Consider the following 23,456-nt stretch of genomic DNA (forward strand, 5'->3'; position numbering starts at 1 on the left):
TAATCTTTCCTTCAAAGGCTTAGTCTGCAGATAGTCGATGCGCAGAAAGGGTTTCCCGGATCAACTGGGTGAATGCCTTTGAGATATCTGAATACAGGAGGGTCGTGCGGTCGGTCTCCGGAGTCTACCACAATGCTTCCATGTCTATTCCCCAGCACCTTCGGTAATGGCCACTATACCGGCTTGTTTACCGGGTGGACACATGTTGATCATACGATCTTACTGGCATGGGGAGATGAAACGGAGGTTATTGTCAGTTTAGGTTATTTATTTTTAAATTACTATTGGTGACTCTTAGGGAAAAAGTTTCAGTGACTGTTGTTTGAAAATTGATAAGTAAAAAAAGAACTTTTGAAAATTCAGTTGGACATCAGAGAGATTTAGAGCTTTTAGAAAAATGTAGTAGGCTTTAGATTATTTATTTATTACATTTGTGGCTCTTGGGGAAAAAGTTTCACTGACTTTGTTTGAAAATTGATAAGTAAAAAAAGAACTTTTGAAAATTCAGTTGGACATTAGAGAGATTTAGAGCTTTTAGAAAGATGTGGTAGGCTGATGAGAAAAAAAACATCAAAAACACATGTCTAGTAGAGTAAGTTGTTTTCGATTATGGGACTCTTAATTCAGTCATTATACGAAATTTCCCTTTGAACCATTGTCCAAACTAGTCCAAAGAAAGTCACAAAATCGAATACAACTTAAGTAGGTAGGTACAACATATTCCACTATCGACTCCGGGAATCGAACCCGGGATCTTCAGCATGACAAGCATTATTTCACTTACCACTCCGCAATCCTGATACATCCTGAATTATGTCCTGCATACTCCCTGAAATCAATTTGTCATCACCTTTAATTTCAACACAGTAGGTACAACACTAAATCTGTCTGGTAATCAGGAGGGTTCGATCCTAGAGTGACCCAGAACTTTCACAAATGTCCACCTAGAAATCACACTACGTAGTTTTCATTCTGGTACTCCAATACCAGCCCCTCAGTTTCCGGTTGGTAATTGCCTGGTTAATCTTTAGGGCGTGGGTTTCGATCCTAGAGTGAGCCACAACTTTCACAAATGTCCACCTAGAAATCACACTACGTAGTTTTCATTCTGGTACTCCAATACCAGCCTCTCAGTTTCCGGTTGGTAATTGCCTGGTTAATCTTTAGGGCGAGGGTTCAATCCCAGCCGAGCTGTGGAATTTCATCATTATTGTTGGAGAATTTGATTACAGTAATAGTAGCTGTAGTAGGTAGCCTACTGGTGGGGTAAAAGAACTTTTTTCCCCTTCATCTTAAGGTGCTTTAACTCTAAGGACAATAACGGGTCTTTCGCACAGAAGGAGATCTTTAATGCTATCATCAAACAGGATCCCATCACAGTAAAGAGATCATGGGGAGTCAGAAAGATATAGTTCAAAGTTTTCCCATATTATGTATTGTAGGTAATCTCGTTCAGGACAGCCACACTACTATCACGTCACGTGAGCTCACGTGACGTGATGGTAGTGTGTTAACTTACCTCGTAACATGGGTAATACAATGTCGTTCATCTTGCAGTTCATGAGGATATCGTGTCTCTCGCTCTTCTTCATTTCCAGCTTGGATTCGAGATTGACACAGGATTTCTGCGCAGCCTGTATATCCTTGGCTATTGAGCCTACTTCACGTCGTGCCTGGGAAAGAGAAGAGAAAAGTTCATTACTTTTGGCATTTATGCAAGGTTTTTACTTTCTTTTTTTTTTTTAATTTTTTAAAATTTACACCTATTTTGTACCAAATACATGAGACCTTGTTTGGACTGCTGGAGTAAAGGGACTTTTCAGTCTCATTCTGGCAGTATAAACAGGGTATATTCTATCATTTCCTATTTTTTTTTTTTTTTTCTTTGGAGAGGTCTGATATGGGGTACTGTAACAAATAACTCGTATTTTTTTGTAGCCAAAGCCAAATGTCAGCTAAAGCAATCCTAGGGCTGATTGAGAGGCTGACAAGAAACGCCGACCCCGTCTGTACACGGGAAAAGGCGAAGGAAAAGAAGAAGACAAAAGAAAAACTTCATTTTCAATTGGATTTTGAGCACATCACATGCCTTCAGGCACACTCCATTTGTCAAGGGATTAGGTTTTCCTAGCCCTTGAGATCAATTTGATTTGAAGAAACCATTTATGTGATGAAATTTTGTACGTAATTCTCTAGTCTACGGGATGGGCATGCTACGACACAGACCACATGCGTCTAATGTAGCAGTTGTTTCATTGCTACGAAATAAAAACGGCGGGGAAACACTCATCTTAAAACAAAGTTCTTACCTTGCCTATTTCTTCATCCATAGCATCCACAGCTTGTTTCTTTGTCAGTCGAGTAGCTCTCATGTTCTCCAGCTTGTCGGCCTCGGCTCTCATTTCGCCCGCCAGCTTCTCTTCAGCTCCCTGCGCCCTTGCTAGTTCTTCCTCATCATCGCTCACTGCTCGCTCCCACCGAGCTACGTTCTCTGTAAAAACGAGGGAAGTAGAATGAGTGTTAGAGTCGTAGATCCGTATAAGCTTAACCCATCCTTTAGGGCTGTCTAGCCCCTACACCTAAGCCTCGGAGTGGGCTTTTTGTGCATGGAGTCAAGTATTACTTAGAGTCAATCAGGTAAGTAAAAATTTGGACCGATTGCAATACTTTCTCATTACTAGTATAGCTTCGCTATAACTGCAGTAATAGAAAGTAAAAAAAGTTTCATGTTCTTGTGTCAAACCCGCGATCTAGCGCTTAAAACAAGGCAGGCGCTCCCCTCCAAGCTAGTTAGGCTGAATTATTTTTACTTTCCTTATCCTATAGTAAGGAAAGTAATCTATTCGGGCAATTTTTTTTAGTGTCTAATGAGTTTCATACTTACTCTTGGTGTCTTTGCTTCGTTCAAAAGACAACTGATTTTCAATGACATCAATCTGTGACTCGAACTCTTGACATATCCAGAGAGAAGTACCTGGGTCAAATTATCTTATCTCTTAGTAATTAGCAGATGTGTTCGATTTTTTAAGAAGTTCAACAGAGGGTACTGTAACTGCTAAGGTCTTATCGTTCCGAAATCAAAGAAAGAAGAAGACAGGATAGGAGAAAGCCAGCCGTTCCGAGAACGAACAGTAAGATACGTTCGAACAAGCAAAGCTTTCGAAACGGTGCGTTGTTGGAGGGAAAAATCGGAGTAATTACATCAGCTACATTGCACTTTACGGGTCTGTGTTAAAGCATGTTCGTCCCGTGGTGTGTCTCTCACTAGATGGGAGAGAATAGACAAGACACCATACTTCCAGAATATCTTCTGGGCTTTCAACATAGCAAACGAGTGTCCAAGATAAAGTAAGTCAAATTAATTTAAAGAAAAAAAGTCATTGAAAATCTGCAAAAAAATGAGAATGCAAAATTTCTTATCGATGGTAGGCATCGAACCCGGACCTTCTGAATGGCGAGTTACCACTAACCGCCTAGGACAATGTACAGACTACATACCTGGCTTCTCTCTCGTAGAGAGAAGTACCTCGATCAAATTATCTTATCTTTTAGTAATTAGCAGATATGTTCGATTTTTTAAGAGGTTCAACAGAGGGAACTGTAACTGCTAAGGTCTTATCGTTCCGAAATCGAAGAAAGAAGAAGACAGGATAGGAGAAAGCCAGCCGTTCCGAGAACGAACAGTAAGATACATTCGAACAAGCAAAGCTTTCGAAACGGTGCGTTGTTGGAGGGAAAAATCGGAGTAATTACATCAGCTACATTGTACTTTACGGGTCTGTGTTAAAGCATGCGTTCGTCCCGTAGTGTTGTGGAATTTTGTGTAGAGGAAAACATCGTGATGTTCGTGATATTATTTTGCAAAGACTGAAAGTTTATTTTTAAGAAAAATACTGGGACAACTGATTTTCAATGACATCAATCTGTGATTCGAACTCTTGACATATCTTCTGCCGCTCTTGTTGAGATCTGAAAGAAATTTAAATAATATTTTAATTTATCAGGCCCATCTTCAGGTAATACCCCTTTGTACATTTTAGTGAAACAAGGTGGTGGACAAACGACATTTTTCAGTGTGTCATATTCATATACAAAGAACGTACCTAGATAACATAACCTACAACCTACGAGTATGTGTTATGAAGCTGAAAAAATTCAAATTTCGCGGATATTACAATATTGCAAGTTTTGCAAGCGAGTAGCAGGAGCTAGTTTGAAATGTTTGCAACCAAAATACACGCTGGAAAAAAGAAAAAAAAATGGGAATCAAACCCGGGACCTTCTGCTTCTTTCTTACCTGAGCTCAGCCTCCTCATACTGGCGAATAGTGGACACACCAATACTCTTACAGAAGTCTCGAAACACAATATCTTCCACCGAATTCATTTCTTCTTTCTTCCGCGAAATGGTATCCCCTCTTGCGGTCATGGAGGCCTCAATGGCTTTGATCTTGGGCTCTGTAGCGTCGGCCCGCGCATTCAAAGCGTCTATCTCAGCTTCGAGCTTGGCGATTTGGGATTTCTGAAACCGGAGGGGAAAGTACCAAAGTAAAATAACTGAACCTTTCTGTCTTGTAATTCAAATGGGTAAAGCACTAAAATTACGCTAAGTAACAACAATTGAGAATAAAGTAGAAGAAGTCGACAATTTTACGTCTATTGAGAAGAAGGAGGATGAGGAGGAGAGGGGAGAAGGATGGAAAAGAAAAGAGGGAGTGAGAGGAGGAGGAGGAGAATAGAAATCACATCCCGTAGTATGAGATAAGTTGCTGCACTTTTTTTGTAGAGTCAGGGAATCGGAACAGGAACCTTCTGTATAGCACGCAACCGCGTTACCACTCATCTAACCGTGATAGTTAATTCTTACCGTGTGTCAACTCCCATGGCGTAGTGGTCAGCGCACTTGCCTAGCACACGGCACCATGGAGGCCTCAATGGCTTTGATCTTGGGCTCTGTAGCGTCGGCCCGCGCATTCAAAGCGTCTATCTCAGCCTCGAGCTTGGCAATTTGGGATTTCTGAAACAGGAGGCGAAAGTACCAAAGTAAAATAACTGAACCTTTCTGTCTTATAATTCAAATAGGTAAAGCACTAATATTACGCTAAGTAACAACGATTGAGAATAGAGAAGAAAAAGTCGACAATTTTACGTCTATTGAGAAGAAGGAGGATGAGGAGGAGAGGGGAGAAGGACGGAAAAGAAAAGAGGGAGTGAGAGGAGGAGGAGAATAGAAATCACATCCCGTAGCCGTAGTATAAGATAAGTTCCTGCACTTTTTTTGTAGAGTCAGGGATACTCGGGTTCGATTCCCAGCGGGGTCAAAAAAAATCCCTTACCGTGTTCTGTAGATCTTGTCGTGAGTAATTCAACCGAATCTCCAATCCTTTGATCGTACTCTGCACCGTATTGAGTTCCGATTCCTTACGGGATTTCTTCATCGCCTCCCGCAGTTCTTCTGACAGTTTCTCCTTCTGTGCCTTCAGGTTACCCATCTCCTTGTCGTCCCAGCGTTTGGCTTTCCGGGCCAAATCCAAACTTCCTCCGGACATAATGCCGGACTTCTGATAGAATGTGCCGTCCAAAGCCACCGCCTGAAACACAGAGTCATCCTCATTGGTTAACAGCCATACGGCTGGTTTGCTGCAGTACGCCAGCGAGGTATGCTGTGTAATGAGTTATCTATGTATGTGTACTGTGTAGGTTTGCTGTGTAGTGAGTTGAGTATCTATGTGAAGTGTATAGGTTTTGCTGTGTTGAGTATGTGTGTGCAATGTGTAGGTATGCTGTGCTATGAGCTCTACTACTTCCAACTTCTTACACTATTTCATTTTGTATTTTCTTACCTTTTATTTTTATTATTATCTTACTCTCTTTTCTGCTGTATTTTTTTTTTTTTTTTTAAATTTAAGCAAGGTTTTAATTTATAAAAAAATACACCTATTTTGTACCAAATACATGAGACCTTGTTTAGACTGCGGGAGTAAAGGGACTTTTCAGTCTCATTCTGGCAGTATAAACAGGGTATATTCTATTCTATTCTACGCCATGTTTCCCTGTCTTCTGCCTTCCTTTTGAGATCATAGTAGATTGTGACGCTTAAATACAGAGTAGAGAGTGTGAAAGTAATAGTGCTAACCTGTGACTCCTTCTGTTGGTCGGATAGAGCTATAAGTTAATCCATCAGATTCCTCGTGAAAAAATACATAGGATTGAGTATTCGCATGGACATTTACTTATGTTTTTTTTTTTTAATTTAATAAAATTTATTGACACAGGAAAGAATCAAACCTGTAACTCCTTAACCGTGAGTCGGATAGTGTTCAAAGTAGCACTATTCGATTTGGCGTCAAAAATCACATAGCAATGATTTTTTGACAGCTCAAATATCTTCAACAGAAACCGCTGAAGGCCCGTTTCAAAAACAGTATTTTTTCGTGAATTCGCCGAGTCTCGAACCCGTAACTCCTCAGGTGTAATTCGGACGACGATACTTACGTCGTATCTATGCTGAGGTTCAATATCATAGGCCACCTTCATAGCATCTTCAGGCGTTTCACACACCAGGGCATTGTTAGTTGCGAACAAAACCACTCGTTTGATGTCTTCCGGCTGATACTTGAGAACATCGTACAGAAGTTTGACGTTCTTCGGGTCACGGATATTTCTGAAAAGAGAGAGAAAAAAAAGGAAAACATATTTATTACGAGTGGATTGGATTGGATTGGATTTTTTTTTTTTTTTTTTTTTTTGGGAACTGCTAAGGTCTTATCGTCCCGAAAACGGCCGGATTTCCTCAATAATGAATGTCTTCTCTTCTTCTTCTTCTCTCTTCGATTTTGGGAAGATAAAACTTCCATTGTTACAGTTCCCTCTATCGAACCCTGGGATTCCATTTTTCAAATTCCCACTATCGGCCCCCGGGGGGGGGGGGACCCAACAATCAAATTGTTTACTTAAATACTTTAGGGGGTGTAATAGCTACATACTGGACTCCGCACACAGGAATTTGGTCCGAAAAGATCCCCATTTCAATGTAATGTTCTTACTTTAGATTCATTTTTTTTTTTTTCTTTAATGAAAATAATAATAGGCAGTAAAGCTCACCTTAATCTTTCCTTCAAAGGCTTAGTCTGCAGATAGTCGATGGGCAGAAAGGTTTCCGGATCCAACTGGTGATCCTTGAGATATTGAATACAGAGTCGTGCCGTCTTCTCCGAGTCTACCACAATGGCTTCCATGTATTTCCCCAGCACCTTGGTAATGGCCACGTTATACCGCTTGTGTACCGGGTGACACATGTTGATCATACGATCGTACTGGATGGGAGAGAAAACGGAGGTTATTTCAGTTTAGGTTATTTATTTAAATTACATTGGTGACTCTTAGGGAAAAAGTTTCAGTGACTTTGTTTGAAAATTGATAAGTAAGAAAAAAGAACTTTTGAAAATTCAGTTGGACATCAGAGAGATTTAGAGCTTTTAGAAAAATGTAGTAGGCTTTAGATTATTTATTTATTACATTTGTGGCTCTTGGGGAAAAAGTTTCACTGACTTTGTTTGAAAATTGATAAGTAAAAAAAGAACTTTTGAAAATTCAGTTGGACATTAGAGAGATTTAGAGCTTTTAGAAAGATGTGGTAGGCTGATGAGAAAAAAAACATCAAAAACACATGTCTAGTAGAGTAAGTTGTTTTCGATTATGGGACTCTTAATTCAGTCATTATACGAAATTTCCCTTTGAACCATTGTCCAAACTAGTCCAAAGAAAGTCACAAAATCGAATACAACTTAGGTAGGTACAACATATTCCACTATCGACTCCGGGAATCGAACCCGGGATCTTCAGCATGACAAGCATTATTTCACTTACCACTCCGCTATACGCTTTTTTAAAGTTCTCCACCAGTTCTTGTTTCTTCTTCCGCCTTGTGTCTTCGTGTTTATCAGTCTTGGCATCTCCCAACTCCTCTATCACTTGCTCCAGTTCTTTCTGTAACTCTTGTACACGATTCTTCGAGCTGCCCACGTCCGAATTCAGCTCTTCCTTCAACTTCTTGTTGTCTTTGAGAGATGCCTCGTTTTGTCTGAAAGAGTTATTCGGCTAGAATCATTTACTCTTTACTCATTTGAAGCCTAGTAGATTTTTTGTCTCAATAACTTTCTTCCTACTTCTGTCTTAAGACTCTTGTGCCATGAAGGTGAAAAAACTCGTAAAGTATGACAAATTATGAGAAAAGCCTGCGCGTATATCCCAATCCCAATGGTCTCAGAAGTCCTGAATTAAACCTCTTTATCTTTTGAACAGCTAGGAGTTTCCAAATACGAGCTCTTCCTTCAACTTCTTGTTGTCTTTGAGAGATGCCTCGTTTTGTCTGAAAGATTTATTCGGATAGAATCATTTACTCTTTACTCATTTGAAGCCTAGTAGATTTTTTGTCTCAATAACTTTCTTCCCACTTCTATCTTAAGACTCTTGTGCCATGAAGGCGAAAAAAACTCGTAAAGTATGACAAATTATGAGAAAAGCCTGCGCGTATATCCCAATGGTCTCAGAAGTCCTGAATTAAACCTCTTTATCTTTTGAGCAGCTAGGAGTTTCCAAATACTGATTGATTCTAGTATCAGGAAAACGCCCATGGCCTATCCGTGGTGCCATCAGAAACCAGATTCGACCCCCAGAAGTATCTCTTGTAGGAACACCAGAAAGTAACCTGTTGAAATATATTTGTCGATGGTGGGCATCGAACTCAGGATCTTTCGCTCACCTGATATGATCTTCGAGTTTATCAATTCTCTTCTGCGCCTCTTCCATCTCATGTCTCTTCTTCTTAATCTCATTCTGTGTCTGCACTTGCTGTCTCAACTCATTATCCAGCTTATCCTGGTCTCCTTTCTGTTCACGATTGATGGTGTCCAGTTGCTGCAAGATCTTCCCGGCGCGCTTCGTGGCTTCCGCCTTCAAATTGGTGTACTCGGTCATCTGAAAGGGGAAAGATTTTTATTAAATACTTATTATTACTTTAAAAGTCTAGATGGGTGACTACAGGGAGTAGACATGCTTAGTGTGGCTGGGAACTAAACAGGGAGGATACCAACCTAAAATTTCCCTCGCTAAATTAATAATAAGACACTCTTGAGTGGAAGGTAATCACCACTAGGCGAGGTGATCGGAAGAGCGTCGTGTAGGGCTAGCCTGAGGGGTGTAAACTAGCCTGAGGGGTGTAAACTAGCCTGAGGGGTGTAAACTAGCCTGAGGGGTGTAAACTAGCCTGAGGGGTGTAAACTAGCCTGAGGGGTGTAAACTAGCCTGAGGGGTGTAAACTAGCCTGAGGGGTGTAAACTAGCCTGAGGGGTGTAAACTAGCCTGAGGGGTGTAAACTAGCCTGAGGGGTGTAAACTAGCCTGAGGGGTGTGCAATCCAGCATATTCAACAGCCGGTCCCAAGCCCGAATAAATAGTGAGGGTTTGATTGTCAGGAAAGGCATCCCAATCCAGTAAAAAGTATGTCCGAAACACCAAAATGATAGTCCAACAAAGTCCAGAGAAGGCCTCGGAAACTGTACTCGACTTTGATAATACTATCAGGGCGTACCCTTGCGACGCGCAGATGCCTCGCCTGACAGCTGTGACAAATGGGCAAGGGCTACCGGTTCAGAGACGGGACCGGCTAAAGAAGCTAGTCAAAAAGAATGTAAGAATTGGTACACTGAATGTGGGATCTATGACTGGAAGAGGAAGAGAAGTTGCAGACCTCATGGCTAGAAGAAGAATACAAATCCTAACTGTACAAGAAACCAGATGGAAGGGAAATAAAGCTAAAGAACTTGGTGATGGCTACAAACTATTTTACAGTGGAAATAAGGACAGTGGAAGAAATGGAGTCGGCATCATCTTGGATAATGAAATGAAGACGAAAGTTACTAATATCAGCCGGAAGAGTGACCGAGTTATGAGCCTGAAATTACAACTGGACGAGTTAGAACTAAATATCCTGAGTACATATGCACCACAGGTTGGCTGTGAGGATGATGAAAAGGATGCTTTCTGGAGAGAAGTGGAAGAAGAAATATCGAAAATACCGGATGATGAAAGAATATTTCTTGCTGGAGACTTGAATGGACATATAGGAAAAGGAAACACAGAAGTAACGCAAAGAATTAGAGGAATTTGGGGGGTGGGAAATCAAAATGAAGAAGGAGACAGAATCACTGACTTTGCTTTAGCCACAGATATGGCAATCCTCAACACATTCTTTAAAAAAGAGGAGAGACATCTGATAACCTACAAAAGCGGGGACAGAGTGAGTCAAATAGATTTTATTCTATGTAGAAGGCAGCACTTTAAAGAAGTTTCAAACTGCAAAGTAATTAACGGAGAGTCAGTCGCAACCCAGCACAGATTGTTAGTCATTGATTCTGCCTTCATGATGACGAAAAAGAAAGTAAAGAAAAGCACCCCTCCCAAAATCAAATGGTGGAAATTAAAAGATCCTTTCCTAAAAATGGAATTCAGACGGCATGTCGTGCAGAATGTTAGATCAAATCATCACCAGGATTTGTGGTCAAACTACAGAGAAGCGATTCCAGAAGTGGGTGAAAATGTGCTTGGGAAAACATCCGGGAAGGGAGGACCCAAAGATAAAGAAACTTGGTGGTGGAATGAGGAGGTAAAGAAGTACATAAAGGAAAAGAAAGATACAAAGAAAAAGTGGGACAAATCCAACAAACCTGAAGATAAGGAAGCATATAGAAAAGCGAAGAAGGAAGCAAAGAAAGCTGTTGCACAAGCCAAAGCTAAGTATCTATCCGAGCTTTACGAGAAATTGGAAACACCTGAAGGAGAAAAGAACCTATACAGACTGGCCAAAGAAAGGGATAAAGCAAGCAAAGACTTTACACACATCATGCAAATTAAGAACAAAGAAGGAGTGGTACTGAAAGGCGAAGAAGATATCAAGAGCAGATGGAAAGAATATTTTAATAACTTACTTAATGAAGAGAACCCGAGACTACCTACCGAAGAAAGTCTACCAAATCAAGGAGTTATCAGGGATGTAGACAAGTCTGAAGTGTGGGAAGCTTTGAAAGCGATGAAGAACGGTAAAGCAACGGGTCCTGATAATATTCCGATTGAAGTATGGAAAAGTCTTGGAGCTGACGGTTTGGATTTGCTGTTGCCTTTGCTGAATCAAGTGCTTGCAAACTTCCTCCGGACATAATGCCGGACTTCTGATAGAATGTGCCGTCCAAAGCCACCGCCTGAAACACAGAGTCATCATCATTAGTTAACAGCCATACGGCTGGTTTGCTGCAGTACGCCATGTTTCCCTGTCTTCTGCCTTCCTTTTGAGATCATAGTAGGTTGTGACGCCCAAATACAGAGTAGAGAGTGTGAAAGTAATAGTGCTAACCTGTGACTCCTTAACTATTGGTCGGAAAGAGCTAAAAGTTAATCCATCAGATTCCTCGTGAAAAAATACATAGGATTGAGTATTCGCATGGACATTTACTCATCTTTTTTTTTTAAATTTAATAAAATTTATTGACACAGGAAAGAATCAAACCTGTAACTCCTTAACCGTGAGTCGGATAGTGTTCAAAGTAGCACTATTCGATTTGGCGTCAAAAATCACATAGCAATGATTTTTTGACAGCTCAAATATCTTCAACAGAAACCGCTGAAGGCCCGTTTCAAACACAGTATTTTTTCGTGAGTTCGCCGAGTCTCGAACCCGTAACTCCATCCCCATCCCCCCGTCCGTGTACGTGGAGGTGCCCAAGTTTCTCAAGTTCATCCTGTGCTGCGAGTACCCCCTGTATGACTGGATGTCGGAGCACCCCACCGACCCTCCAGACGCTGCCCCGGCCTCCTAGCAATCACCCACGGGTCAGAGTAGCGCCCTGATCCGTCTCTCTCAAACACACGCGCCCGGTGTCAACTGTACCAGTGTGTAAGCAGCTTGCAAACAGAAGAGTATCAGTATTACCAGTGTGTAAGCGGCTTTGAAACATTGACACCCGTATTTATGAATAAATGTTTGAATAAATATGTTTTGAAAAATCCCGAGTAAAATTACAGTGTTGCCAACGCGTACCTCACGCTTAGCATGATCTTAGGTAAGACCGGTCTTACCTCTCATCGGACTTGTTTATAAATACCATTTTATTTTGAACTAGGATGGACAGGATAAGAAATGAAGTGATTAGAGATAAGATCAAGGTGACGGAAGTAACAAAGAAGATTCAGGAAAGAAGACTACAGTGGTATGGCCATGTGATGAGAAGGGATGAAGATTATGTGGGAAAGAGAGTGAGCCGAATGGAGGTTGAAGGACGCAGAGCAAGAGGAAGACCAAAGAAAAGATGGGAACACTGTATAAATAAAGATTTGAGCGAGAAGGGGTTAAGGGGTAATGAAGTTCACAACCGAGGTTCCTGGAAATTGTTGACTAAAAATGCCGACCCCACTTGAGTGGGAAAAGGTAAAGAAGAAGAAGATTACTTTAAAAGTCTAGATGGGTGACTACAGGGAGTAGACATGCTTAGTGTGGCTGGGAACTAACCAGGGAGGATATCAACCTGAAAATTCCCTCGCTAAATTAATAATAAGACACTCTTGAGTGGAAGGTAACCACCACTAGGCGAGGTTAACGCCGACCGCGCTCTTTACTACCTAACCCTTAGAGCTCCATAATTATGTGGTCAAATTATCAAATAAATGAGGATAAAATTAAAAGCCTGGGCTGGTTTTGACTGCTACGCCACCAAGGCAGGTTCCATAATATAGGTACCTATTGGAAAATTGTGCGATGTTCACACTTTTTTTTTCATTGCTTACCTGTGCTGATTCCAAGTTAATATCTCTGCCAGGAATACTCTGCCGCTCATATTCCGCCTTGCGCTTATTATGTGGTCAAATTATCAAATAAATGAGGATAAAATTAAAAGCCTGAGCTGGGATCGAACCCTGTTTACCAGGCGAGTGTTTTGACTGCTACGCCACCAAGGCAGGTTCCATAATGTAGGTACCTATTAGGAAATTGTGCGATGTTCACACTTTTTTTTTTCATTGCTTACTTACCTGTGCTGATTCCAAGTTAATATCTCTGCCAGGAATACTCTGCCGCTCATATTCCGCCTTGCGCTTGCGCACATCCGCCAGTTGTGTCTCGAGATCAGCAATATCCTTATTATGTGCCTCGTTAGCTTGGCGCACCTCAACTAGGGACTTCTTAGCCGAGGCCAGCTTCTTTTGAATGTGAGATACACGCTCCTTGGATTTGATCAGGGACGGACGCTTCTTGTTAATTTCGACGTCCTGTGGGGGGAAAATGAGAGAATTAGCAAGGCACTTTGATGTAGACCTTATGTATTATACTGTTCTCCTTTTTATTTGCCTTTCCCGTGTACCGACGGGATCGGCGTTTTTCGTCAGCCTCTCAATCAGCCCTAACTAGGGTGATTGCTTTGGGCTTACATTTGCTTTTGGATACAAATTTTACGAGTGGATACCCTTTGCACTCAACCTTTGCTATTTCTTTAGCTAGGGAAATTCAGGCTGATATACTCCGTGTTTAATGCTTAGCCTGCAGCCAGACTAAGCTGGTCTACTCCCTGTTTAATGTCCCCCAGTCAGACATTTATGTATTAATTGTATTATACTGTTAAACCCATAAAATACACCAGATGTTCAGACTGCTGAGGTGGAGGGACTTTTTGGTCTCATTCGAGCAGGATAAACAAGGTATCAAGGATACTTACCATCTCTCGTATACAGCTAGGAGTTTCCAAATACTGATTGATTCTAGTACCAGGAAAACGCCCATGGCCTATCCGTGGTGCCATCAGAAACCAGATTCGACCCCCAGAAGTATCTCTTGTAGGAACATCAGAAAGTAACCTGTTGAAATATATTTGTCGATGGCGGGCATCGAACTCGGGACCTTTCGCTCACCTGATATGATCTTCGAGTTTATCAATTCTCTTCTGCGCCTCCTCCATCTCATGTCTCTTCTTCTTAATCTCATTCTGTGTCTGCACTTGCTGTCTCAACTCATTATCCAGCTTATCCTGGTCTCCTTTCTGTTCACGATTGATGGTGTCCAGTTGCTGCAAGATCTTCCCGGCGCGCTTCGTGGCTTCCGCCTTCAAATTGGTGTACTCGGTCATCTGAAAGGGGAAAGATTTTTATTAAATACTTATTATTACTTTAAAAGTCTAAACTAGCCTGAGGGGTGTGCAATCCAGCATATTCAACAGCCGGTCCCAAGCCCGAATAAATAGTGAGGGTTTGATTGTCAGGAAAGCGTCCGTGGAATATTGCTACCAAAGGAACTGGCACAAACAAGGAGTGACCAGTGTTATTATAGGGTTAAGTTAAAAACAAGAAGGAGTTTTCACAATTAGAGCAGTGATTAGTGTTATTATAGGGTTAGGTTAAATACAAAAAGGAGCTTTTCTTTTCCACGGGACAGGACTTCTGCATAATTACCCAAGTTTAAAACATACAGTAGCCAATAAAGAGGTTACAGAACAGGATGGATGGATACTTTCAGGAGAGGAAAGAGAAGTTAACACAGAAGAATGGATAAAAGTCGTAACCAACAGAAGATTCAGGATGGGTACAAGCTGTGGAGCATATTATGGTCCTTAAGGCAACAACCACAGTGTCAGTAAGTAAAATTGCAGGCCTTTAGAAGGTTGAAGGGCCTTATGGCTCAAGTATTATTAAAATAAAATCTTACCAGTGTGTGTGTGTGTGTGTGTGTATGTGTGTGTGTGTGTGTGTGTGTGTGTGTGTGTGTGTGGGTGTGTGTGTGTGTGTGTGTGTGTGTGAAAACTTCCTAGTTTAAGAACATTATTGTCCATTTGTGTATTACCATCCTATTGAGTGTATTACCATCAAAATCATTTAGCTTTTGTTAGCAAAAGTAAGTAAGATCTGATCTGATTTGCAAAATAGGTTACCAGTTGAACTTACCCACTTATCTCCTCAAACAACTGAGCAGTTTCTTTAGGGTTCTTCATAGCAATTGATTCAACAGCTCCTTGGAACACAAGGAAATTTTTGGCTTTCACGTTGATACCAATTTCTTCCAGTGCTGACAGGTATTCTTGTGTTGAGACAAGCTGCAGAAGAGAAATCAGTAAAAAATATAATTTCAATGGGTTTCAATTTTAGCTGACATTAAGTGCTTCATATTAAATAATCCTAACCTTTTGTTCTAGATGGGTGATAGAAGCAGCTTAGGTAGTATACCTAGTGGTTTAAAAGGTACTTTGCCTGATAAGAGGTAGGCTATCAGGTTGAATACCAAAATGCCAACAAAGGCATAGAATTTCAGGGGGTTTGTTCTAACATCCTCTGAGTTTTGACCCGTTGAGTTGAACATACCTCTCTATCAATTCTGTAATCAGCAGAAGACCCTTGTACACTCCGAGTGAATCTTTTCTCGGTGCCATCATCCATAAGAAACACAGCTGTGACTGCAGCACTGTGAAACAAAAGAAGGATTAAGGCCTTTAATTTTTTTACATATGACTTGAAATAATTTATGTAATGCTCAGTACAATTTCATACACAAAAAGCCCACTCAAGGCTTGGTTGTAGGGGCAAACAGCCCTCAAAGTTGTGTAAAGCTAATACATACAAATCTACAAAAATCTTTTTAAACCTTTTAATCAAAAAGGTTGGGGTCTTCAATCTCGTGTGACTTATCTCCGATTCTCCAAGCATGCTTGAAAACATGGAAACTATGCTTAAACTGTGTTCAAGCATTCTCAGGGGAGATGTGGCTGTAATATGAGACTGGCCTGATAAGAGGCAGGCTATCAGGTTGAATACCAAAATGCCAACAAAGGCATAGAATTTCAGGGGGTTTGTTCTAACATCCTGAGTTTTGACCTGTTGAGTTGAACATACCTCTCTATCAATTCTGTAATCAGCAGAAGACCCTTGTACACTCCGCGTGAATCTTTTCTCGGTACCATCATCCATAAGAAACACAGCTGTGACTGCAGCACTGTGAAACAAAGGAAGGATTAAGGCCTTTAATTTTTTACATATGACTTGAAATAATTTATGTAATGCTTAGTAAGTACTATTTCATACACAAAAAGCCCACTCAAGGCTTGGTTGTAGGGGCAAACAGCCCTTAAAGTTGTGTAAAGCTAATACATACTCAAAAAGGTTGGGGTCTTCAATCTCATGTGACTTATCTCCAATTCTCCAAGCATGCTTGAAAACATGGAAACTATGCTTAAACTGTGTTCAAGCATTCTCAGGGGAGATGTGGCTGTAATATGAGACTGGAGACCTAGATAGGTTATATTATTTTAAGTTGTTTTTATACTACCACTTTAATTTATTAGTTTATACAATTACTTACCTTCTTGAAACAGGCTGTCCAACGGAAGCACCATGGATCAAATCACTCAATCTTTTCACTCGGAGGGCAGTTGTTTTCTCTCCCATAACAAAACTGATGGCATCCATGAAGTTTGACTTTCCTGTAAAAGAAATGAGAGTATAAATAACTATTCAAGTTTAGGTACTTGTGCAGAAGTCATGTCCGTGGAATATTGCTACCAAAGGAACTGGCACAAACGAGGAGTGACCAGTTTTATTATAGGGTTAGGTTAAACGCTAGAAGGAGTTTTCACAATTAGAGCAGTGATTTGTGTTATTATAGGGTTAGGTTAAATACAAAAAGGAGCTTTTCTTTTCCACGGACAGGACTTCTGCATAATTACCCAAGTTTAAAACATACAGTAGCCAATAAAGAGGTTACAGAACAGGATGGAAGGATACTTTCAGGAGAGGAAAGAGAAGTTAACACAGAAGAATGGATAAAAGTCGTAACCAACAGAAGATTCAGGATAGGTACAAGCTGTGGAGCATATTATATGGTCCTTAAGGCAACAACCACAGTGTCAGTAAGTAAAATTGCAGGCCTTTAGAAGGTTGAGGCTGTGTTTATGTACAGGGCTGAGATAGGCCATCGTCGGCCTTTTTGCGTGTAAAGTTGGCGGGAAATTTGAATTTTTGATTTTTTTTCCGCAACTTGTACAATCTGAATTCATTTTTTACTTTTTATCTTTAGTTTGCACGTTTATATTATACTTTTCATTTATATTAGCTATTAAAAACAAGCAAATTACAAAGCAAACAAAAATAAATATAAAATGAATTTTAAAAATTGCCGCCGGGACAGCTATCTCACGTCGTCCGAGCTCATCCTAGCCCGTTACATAAACACACCGTGAAGAACGCCGACCGCGCTCTTTACTACCTAACCCTTAGAGCTCCATTATTATGTGGTCAAATTATCAAATAAATGAGGATAAAATTAAAAGCCTGAGCTGGGATCGAACCCTGTTTACCAGGCGAGTGTTTTGACTGCTACGCCACCAAGGCAGGTTCCATAATGTAGGTACCTATTAGGAAATTGTGCGATGTTCACACTTTTTTTTTTCATTGCTTACTTACCTGTGCTGATTCCAAGTTAATATCTCTGCCAGGAATACTCTGCCGCTCATATTCCGCCTTGCGCTTGCGCACATCCGCCAGTTGTGTCTCGAGATCAGCAATATCCTTATTATGTGCCTCGTTAGCTTGGCGCACCTCAACTAGGGACTTCTTAGCCGAGGCCAGCTTCTTTTGAATGTGAGATACACGCTCCTTGGATTTGATCAGGGACGGACGCTTCTTGTTAATTTCGACGTCCTGTGGGGGAAAATGAGAGAATTAACAAGGCACTTTGATGTAGCCCTTATATGTATATGTATTATACTGTTCTCCTTTTTATTTGCCTTTCCCGTGTACCGACGGGATCGGCGTTTTTCGTCAGACTCTCAATTAGCCCTAACTAGGGTGATTGCTTTGGGCTTACATTTGCTTTTGGATACAAATTTTACGAGTGGATACCCTTTGCACTCAACCTTTGCTATTTCTTTAGCTAGGAAAATTCAGGCTGATATACTTCGTGTTTAATGCTTAGCCTGCAGCCAGACTAAGCTGGTCTAAGTACTCCCTGTTTAATGTCCCCCAGCCAGACATTTATGTATTAATTGTATTAGACTGTTAAACCCATAAAATACACGATGTTCAGACTGCTGAGGTGGAGGGACTTTTTGGTCTCATTCGAGCAGGATAAACAAGGTATCAAGGATACTTACCATCTCTCGTATTTCCTGATCCACCTTGGCCAGTTCTCTGTTGAGTGCTCCCTGCTCCTTCTTCTTCTCTCGCAGGATGTTCTCTGCCTTCTCCTTCCTTCGTTCTATCTTCTCCACCTCACCCTTCTTCTTATCCAACTCATCCTCCAGTTCTTTAATGTCGGTCTCGTTGTGGTAGAGTTTGAACAACTGATGCTCTACCTCTTTGGCAACCTGGGAAAGATGTGAGGAAAATATTGTGAATGTTAAATTCGGGTCGAGTGGATTGGAACACACCAGTGGTACCACGAAATAATAATAATAAAAAAAAAAATAATAAACATTCATCTCTACTGAAAATGTGTAATGAAACAACTTCAAGCCAGCCTGTTAGCTTAGGCCTTAGAAGGTAGGTGCGATAGGTCGCGAGTTCGATTTTTTTGCCTGGGCCGAACTTTATCCTAAACTGATGGTTTGTTGTTCGTTCTTGGAACGGCTGGCAATCCTATCCTATTTTCTTTTCGTCTTCCATTTTGATAGGTATGATAAGACCTTCATTGTTGCAGTTCTCTTCATCTATCAAACCTTATCTTAAAAATAATAGTAATAATAAAAAAACTTACAATTTCCTCTCGAATCCTTTGATAAGACATTTGAAAATGTTTGGTTATGAACCTGAGATTTACTATCCAAAACCACCAAGCAAGGAGCTTTATGTGAATCTATTACATCAGTGTAAATCCTTGGATATACCCGTTTCTGAATCATTACCAGCAGAGACGTCTGTTTGAGACATTTGAAAATGTTTGGTTATGAACCTGAGATTTACTATCCAAAACCACCGAGCAAGGAGCTTTATGTGAATCTATTACATCAGTGTAAATCCTTGGATATACCCGTTTCTGAATCATTACCAGCAGAGACGTCTGTTTTTCACCTAATAGTGGATGCCATTTTTGGATTCAGCTACAAACCCCCTTTGCGTGAACTATTTGTTCCTGTAATTAATCTTTTCAAATCAACCAAAATCCCTGTTGTCAGTATAGATATCCCAAGTGGCTGGAATGTTGAACACGGCCCTGTTGAACATAAATATCAACCTCATACATTAATTTCTCTAACTGCCCCCAAGCTATGTGCTCACAAGTTTGAAGGCAAACATCATTTTCTGGGAGGAAGGTTTATCCCGAAACAACTGGAAAAAGAATATGATTTAAATTTACCACCGTATAAAGGCACTGATACCTATGTTAAGATTGACGATTAAAATCTAATGTGACTTCTTGAAATACTTACCTACTTATGTGGTTGGAACCTTCTTAAAAAAGTTAATATTTTATTTATGTTGGAATAGTTTGTATAGGTGGATGTTAAGTTTTAAAAATTTACTTATTTTAAATAATAATGATCAAATTTAGGGAGGTAAAAGATTTATAACAGTTTAATTTTATTTGTTTATTATGAATGATTTTGTATATCATTTTCTGCAAAATACAGACAGCTACAAAATTCACACATTTATCAATTAAATACAGTTATAAATTAATTAATTGAAATGTTTTTATTTTGTCATCATTTGGATCTAATTTTTTATTTGCAGGAACAGAATCCTTTTGCCTCTATACAAAAGGTAAATGCTACACCACCTTACTAAAGTCCAACAATCACAATCTACCAGTAAGCAGAAACTTGGTTCTGAGAGGAGATACCCAAGGCATCTAGGTACAAATCAAGTTCCTAACCATAAGATACCCAAGGTGTTGTAGCAGGACATCACTGGAGCCATTGTAAGTGAGGTTTAGGACCAAATACCACCATGGTTATTGCCATTGGCTTTGAAGGTAGTGCCAACAAGCTAGGCATTGGTATTGTGGACACCAAGAAGAACAGTTTTCTTTTCGTCTTCCATTTTGATAGGTATGATAAGTGTTGCAGTTCTCTTCATCTATCAAACCTTATCTTAAAAATAATAGTAATAATAAAAAAACTTACAATTTCCTCTCGAATCCTTTGATATTTCTCGGCCTCATCCTTCTCAATCTTTGCCTCCTTTCTCTCCGCCACCACTCCCTTCTTCTTCAGATAACTCATGTTGGTTTCCTCTTCTGCTTGAATCATTTCTGCCTTGAGACGTTCATAGTCATCCTTCAATGCTCCTGACCTGTAAATCAGTACAATAAAACAATTCAGTGAATTCAGTGAATTTTAGTGCTTGAATAAGGGCTGCTATAGGGCCCACAAAATAAAACAAGGGGTTCAGTGAATTTTAGTGCTTGAAAAAGTGCTGCTATGGGGCCTGCAAAGGCCTGAATGAGTCTAGAACTCAGGGAACAGTTTATGTATGGCCAGGACTACAAACAGACTTTGAAGTTTATTTAAGTTTAACTCTTGTTTTTTTTTTTTATTTATTATTATTATATTATTATTTCCATCCAAGAAGAAAGTCCAACAATCACAATCTACCAGTAAGCAGAAACTTGGTTCTGAGAGTAGATACCCAAGGCATCTAGGTACAAATCAAGTTCCTAACAATAAGATACCCAAGGTGTTGTAGCAGGACATCACTGGAGCCATTCTAAGTGAGGTTTGGGACCAAATACCACCATGGTTATTGCCATTGGCTTTGAAGGTAGTGCCAACAAGCTAGGCATTGGTATTGTGGACACCAAGAAGAACACCATCCTGTCTAACTGCAGACGGACCTATGTTACACCACCTGGTGAAGGATTTCTACCCCGTGAGACTGCACAACATCACAAGAGCAAAGTTCTTGAGGTAAGATTTTTTTCCTCTTTTTTTTTCTTAGGTTTGATAGAGGGAACCCTAATAGGAAAAGTTTGATTACCTATCCCAAAATCAAAGAGGAAAGGGCAGCATAGGAAAGAAGAACACCATCCTGTCTAACTGCAGACGGACCTATGTTACACCACCTGGTGAAGGATTTCTACCCCGTGAGACTGCACAACATCATAAGAGCAAAGTTCTTGAGGTAAGATTTTTTTCCTCTTTTTTTTTCTTAGGTTTGATAGAGGGAACCCTAATAGGAAAAGTTTGATTACCTATCCCAAAATCAAAGAGGAAAGGGCAGCATAGGAGAAAGCCAGCCCATTAGGTGGCTTGCCTGGTTAACAGGAGGGTATGGGTTCAATCCTAGCTAATGCATGGAGTTTTATCCTTGACACTCTGATAATTTGGAATGAGGGACTTTTTTTTAGGAACCCTTTTGTCCTATTCAAGCAGTATACAAGTAAATATCAGCACTATTTACTATATTCCAGGTTCTCAAAGAGGCTCTGAACCAAGCCAAATATTAGGTGGCTTGCCTGGTTAACAGGAGGGTATGGGTTCAATACTAGCTAATGCATGGAGTTTTATCCTTGACACTCTGATAATTTGGAATGAGGGACTTTTTTTAGGAACTCTTTTGTCCTATTCAAGCAGTATACAAGTAAATATCAGCACTATTTACTATATTCCAGGTTCTCAAAGAGGCTCTGGACCAAGCCAAAGTATCTCGTGATGACATTGATGTGATCTGTTACACTAAGGGTCCTGGTATGGGAGGACCTCTGACTGTAGTAGCCATTGTGGCTAGAACCCTGGCCTTACTGTGGAACAAACCTATTGTGGGCGTTAACCATTGTATTGGACATATTGAGATGGGACGCAACGTTACCAAGTGAGTTTAAATTTAAATTTTAAAGTAATGGTTATAGTGGACTGAATAAAGCATGGTTTGTCAGTGGGGATATCCTGTAGAATGTACCAGTTCTTAATGAATTACTTGTTAACCATTGTATTGGACATATTGAGATGGGACGCAATGTTACCAAGTGAGTTTAAATTTAAAGTAATGGTTATAGTGGACTGAATAAAGCATGGTTTGTCAGTGGGGATATCCTGTAGAATGTACCAGTTCTTAATGAATTACTGAAGTTAAACAACATTGCACGTGGTTGCTATCTGGATGGGTGGGAAATGGCATGTTGTAAAAAAAAGCCTTAGCAGTTAGGTAGGTACCTTCACAGTGATGCTACACCTCTTTAAAAAATGTCCTCAGAGAGAGAAAAACTCTTAGGGATCTCATCAGAAATGGCATGTTGTAAAAAAAAGCCTTACTTAGCAGTTAGGTAGGTACCTTCACAGTGATGCTACACCTCTTTAAAAAATGTCCTCAGAGAGAGAAAAACTCTTAGGGATCTCATCTCAATAGTGGTTGTTACCTTCCACTAGAGTCTATTATTATTAAAGTTCCCGCCCTAGATGCTGGGTCAACACCAGGAGGTATCTCATCATATATGTAAGTAGTTTAGATCTCATCATATAATATTTTGTGTCATGTACCTAAGTGTAATATTATTAAATGACTTTTTTTTTATGAATCACATTGCCCTTTTTATTATAGCACTGAAACAACTGCTACATACCTAATACTGGTGACTTATGTCACACAGGTGAAATGACAAAGGTTAAACAAACGAAATGCATTGTTTTTTTTTTCCAAGCAGGATAAACAAGGTATATTCTATTCTATTGTTACAGATGTGAAAACCCCACCGTACTCTATGTGAGCGGAGGTAATACCCAGGTAATAGCCTACTCACGACAGCGGTACCGAATATTTGGTGAAACCATAGATATTGCTGTGGGCAACTGTTTGGACCGGTTTGCTCGGGTTTTGAAACTGTCCAATGATCCAAGTCCTGGGTATAATATTGAACAGATGGCTAAGAAGTAAGTAGTAGCTGTTACATTGATCCCCTAACATGAGAGTTTTTTTTTTCAATAGTGGTTGTTACCTTCCACTAGAGTCTATTATTATTAAAGTTCCCGCCCTAGATGCTGGGTCAACACCAGGAGGTAACCCAAGGAAGTAACCCCTTAAAATGTGCTATCATTACTAAGACTCAGTACCCTAGGACACCCAGGAGAAGAGATAGTAACCATACACTCGAACCCAATCAATACTAAGACTGAGTACCCTAGGACACCCAGGAGAAGAGATAGTAACCGTACACTCAAACACAATCAAACCACTCCTGAGCTTTGCAAGAGGATCAGGAGTGTTTGAAATGGGGGAGAGCCAATAACCATGTGTAAAGGTAGTGCAATGGTCCTAAACTAAAATGGACGTGGCACATAAGGGATCAGGAAGAGACCGCCTTAACATAATAATAATAAATAATAATAAAAAAAAAACCTTGAAACATTTACAATCGAAATGCGAGTGCAAATTTTCTGTTGAGAATCAAACTCAAGACATTAATAAGTAATATGTTTTTTTTTTTTTTTTTTTTCAATAA

General features: G+C 40.1%; 1 protein-coding gene across 1 annotated transcript in view; it reads right to left on the reverse strand.

Annotated features, from left to right (window-relative positions):
* Window positions 1-23,456, reverse strand: part of LOC103508854 (structural maintenance of chromosomes protein 1A-like) — a 32,906-nt gene that overhangs the window by 8,931 nt on the left and 519 nt on the right. The window contains 19 exon segments of the mRNA XM_017443966.2: window positions 159-218; window positions 785-829; window positions 1,520-1,673; window positions 2,310-2,491; window positions 2,885-2,956; window positions 3,944-3,969; window positions 4,298-4,521; window positions 5,336-5,590; window positions 6,495-6,663; window positions 7,104-7,315; window positions 7,869-8,082; window positions 8,764-8,978; window positions 13,079-13,315; window positions 13,759-13,873; window positions 13,952-14,166; window positions 14,527-14,545; window positions 14,978-15,126; window positions 15,920-16,019; window positions 16,386-16,506. Coding sequence (XP_017299455.1) covers window positions 159-218; window positions 785-829; window positions 1,520-1,673; window positions 2,310-2,491; window positions 2,885-2,956; window positions 3,944-3,969; window positions 4,298-4,521; window positions 5,336-5,590; window positions 6,495-6,663; window positions 7,104-7,315; window positions 7,869-8,082; window positions 8,764-8,978; window positions 13,079-13,315; window positions 13,759-13,873; window positions 13,952-14,166; window positions 14,527-14,545; window positions 14,978-15,126; window positions 15,920-16,019; window positions 16,386-16,506 — 2,784 coding nt within the window.

Source organism: Diaphorina citri, unplaced genomic scaffold (genome assembly GCF_000475195.1).
Source record: "Diaphorina citri unplaced genomic scaffold, Diaci psyllid genome assembly version 1.1 scaffold21, whole genome shotgun sequence".
NCBI classification, from domain to species: Eukaryota; Metazoa; Arthropoda; class Insecta; order Hemiptera; family Psyllidae; genus Diaphorina; species Diaphorina citri.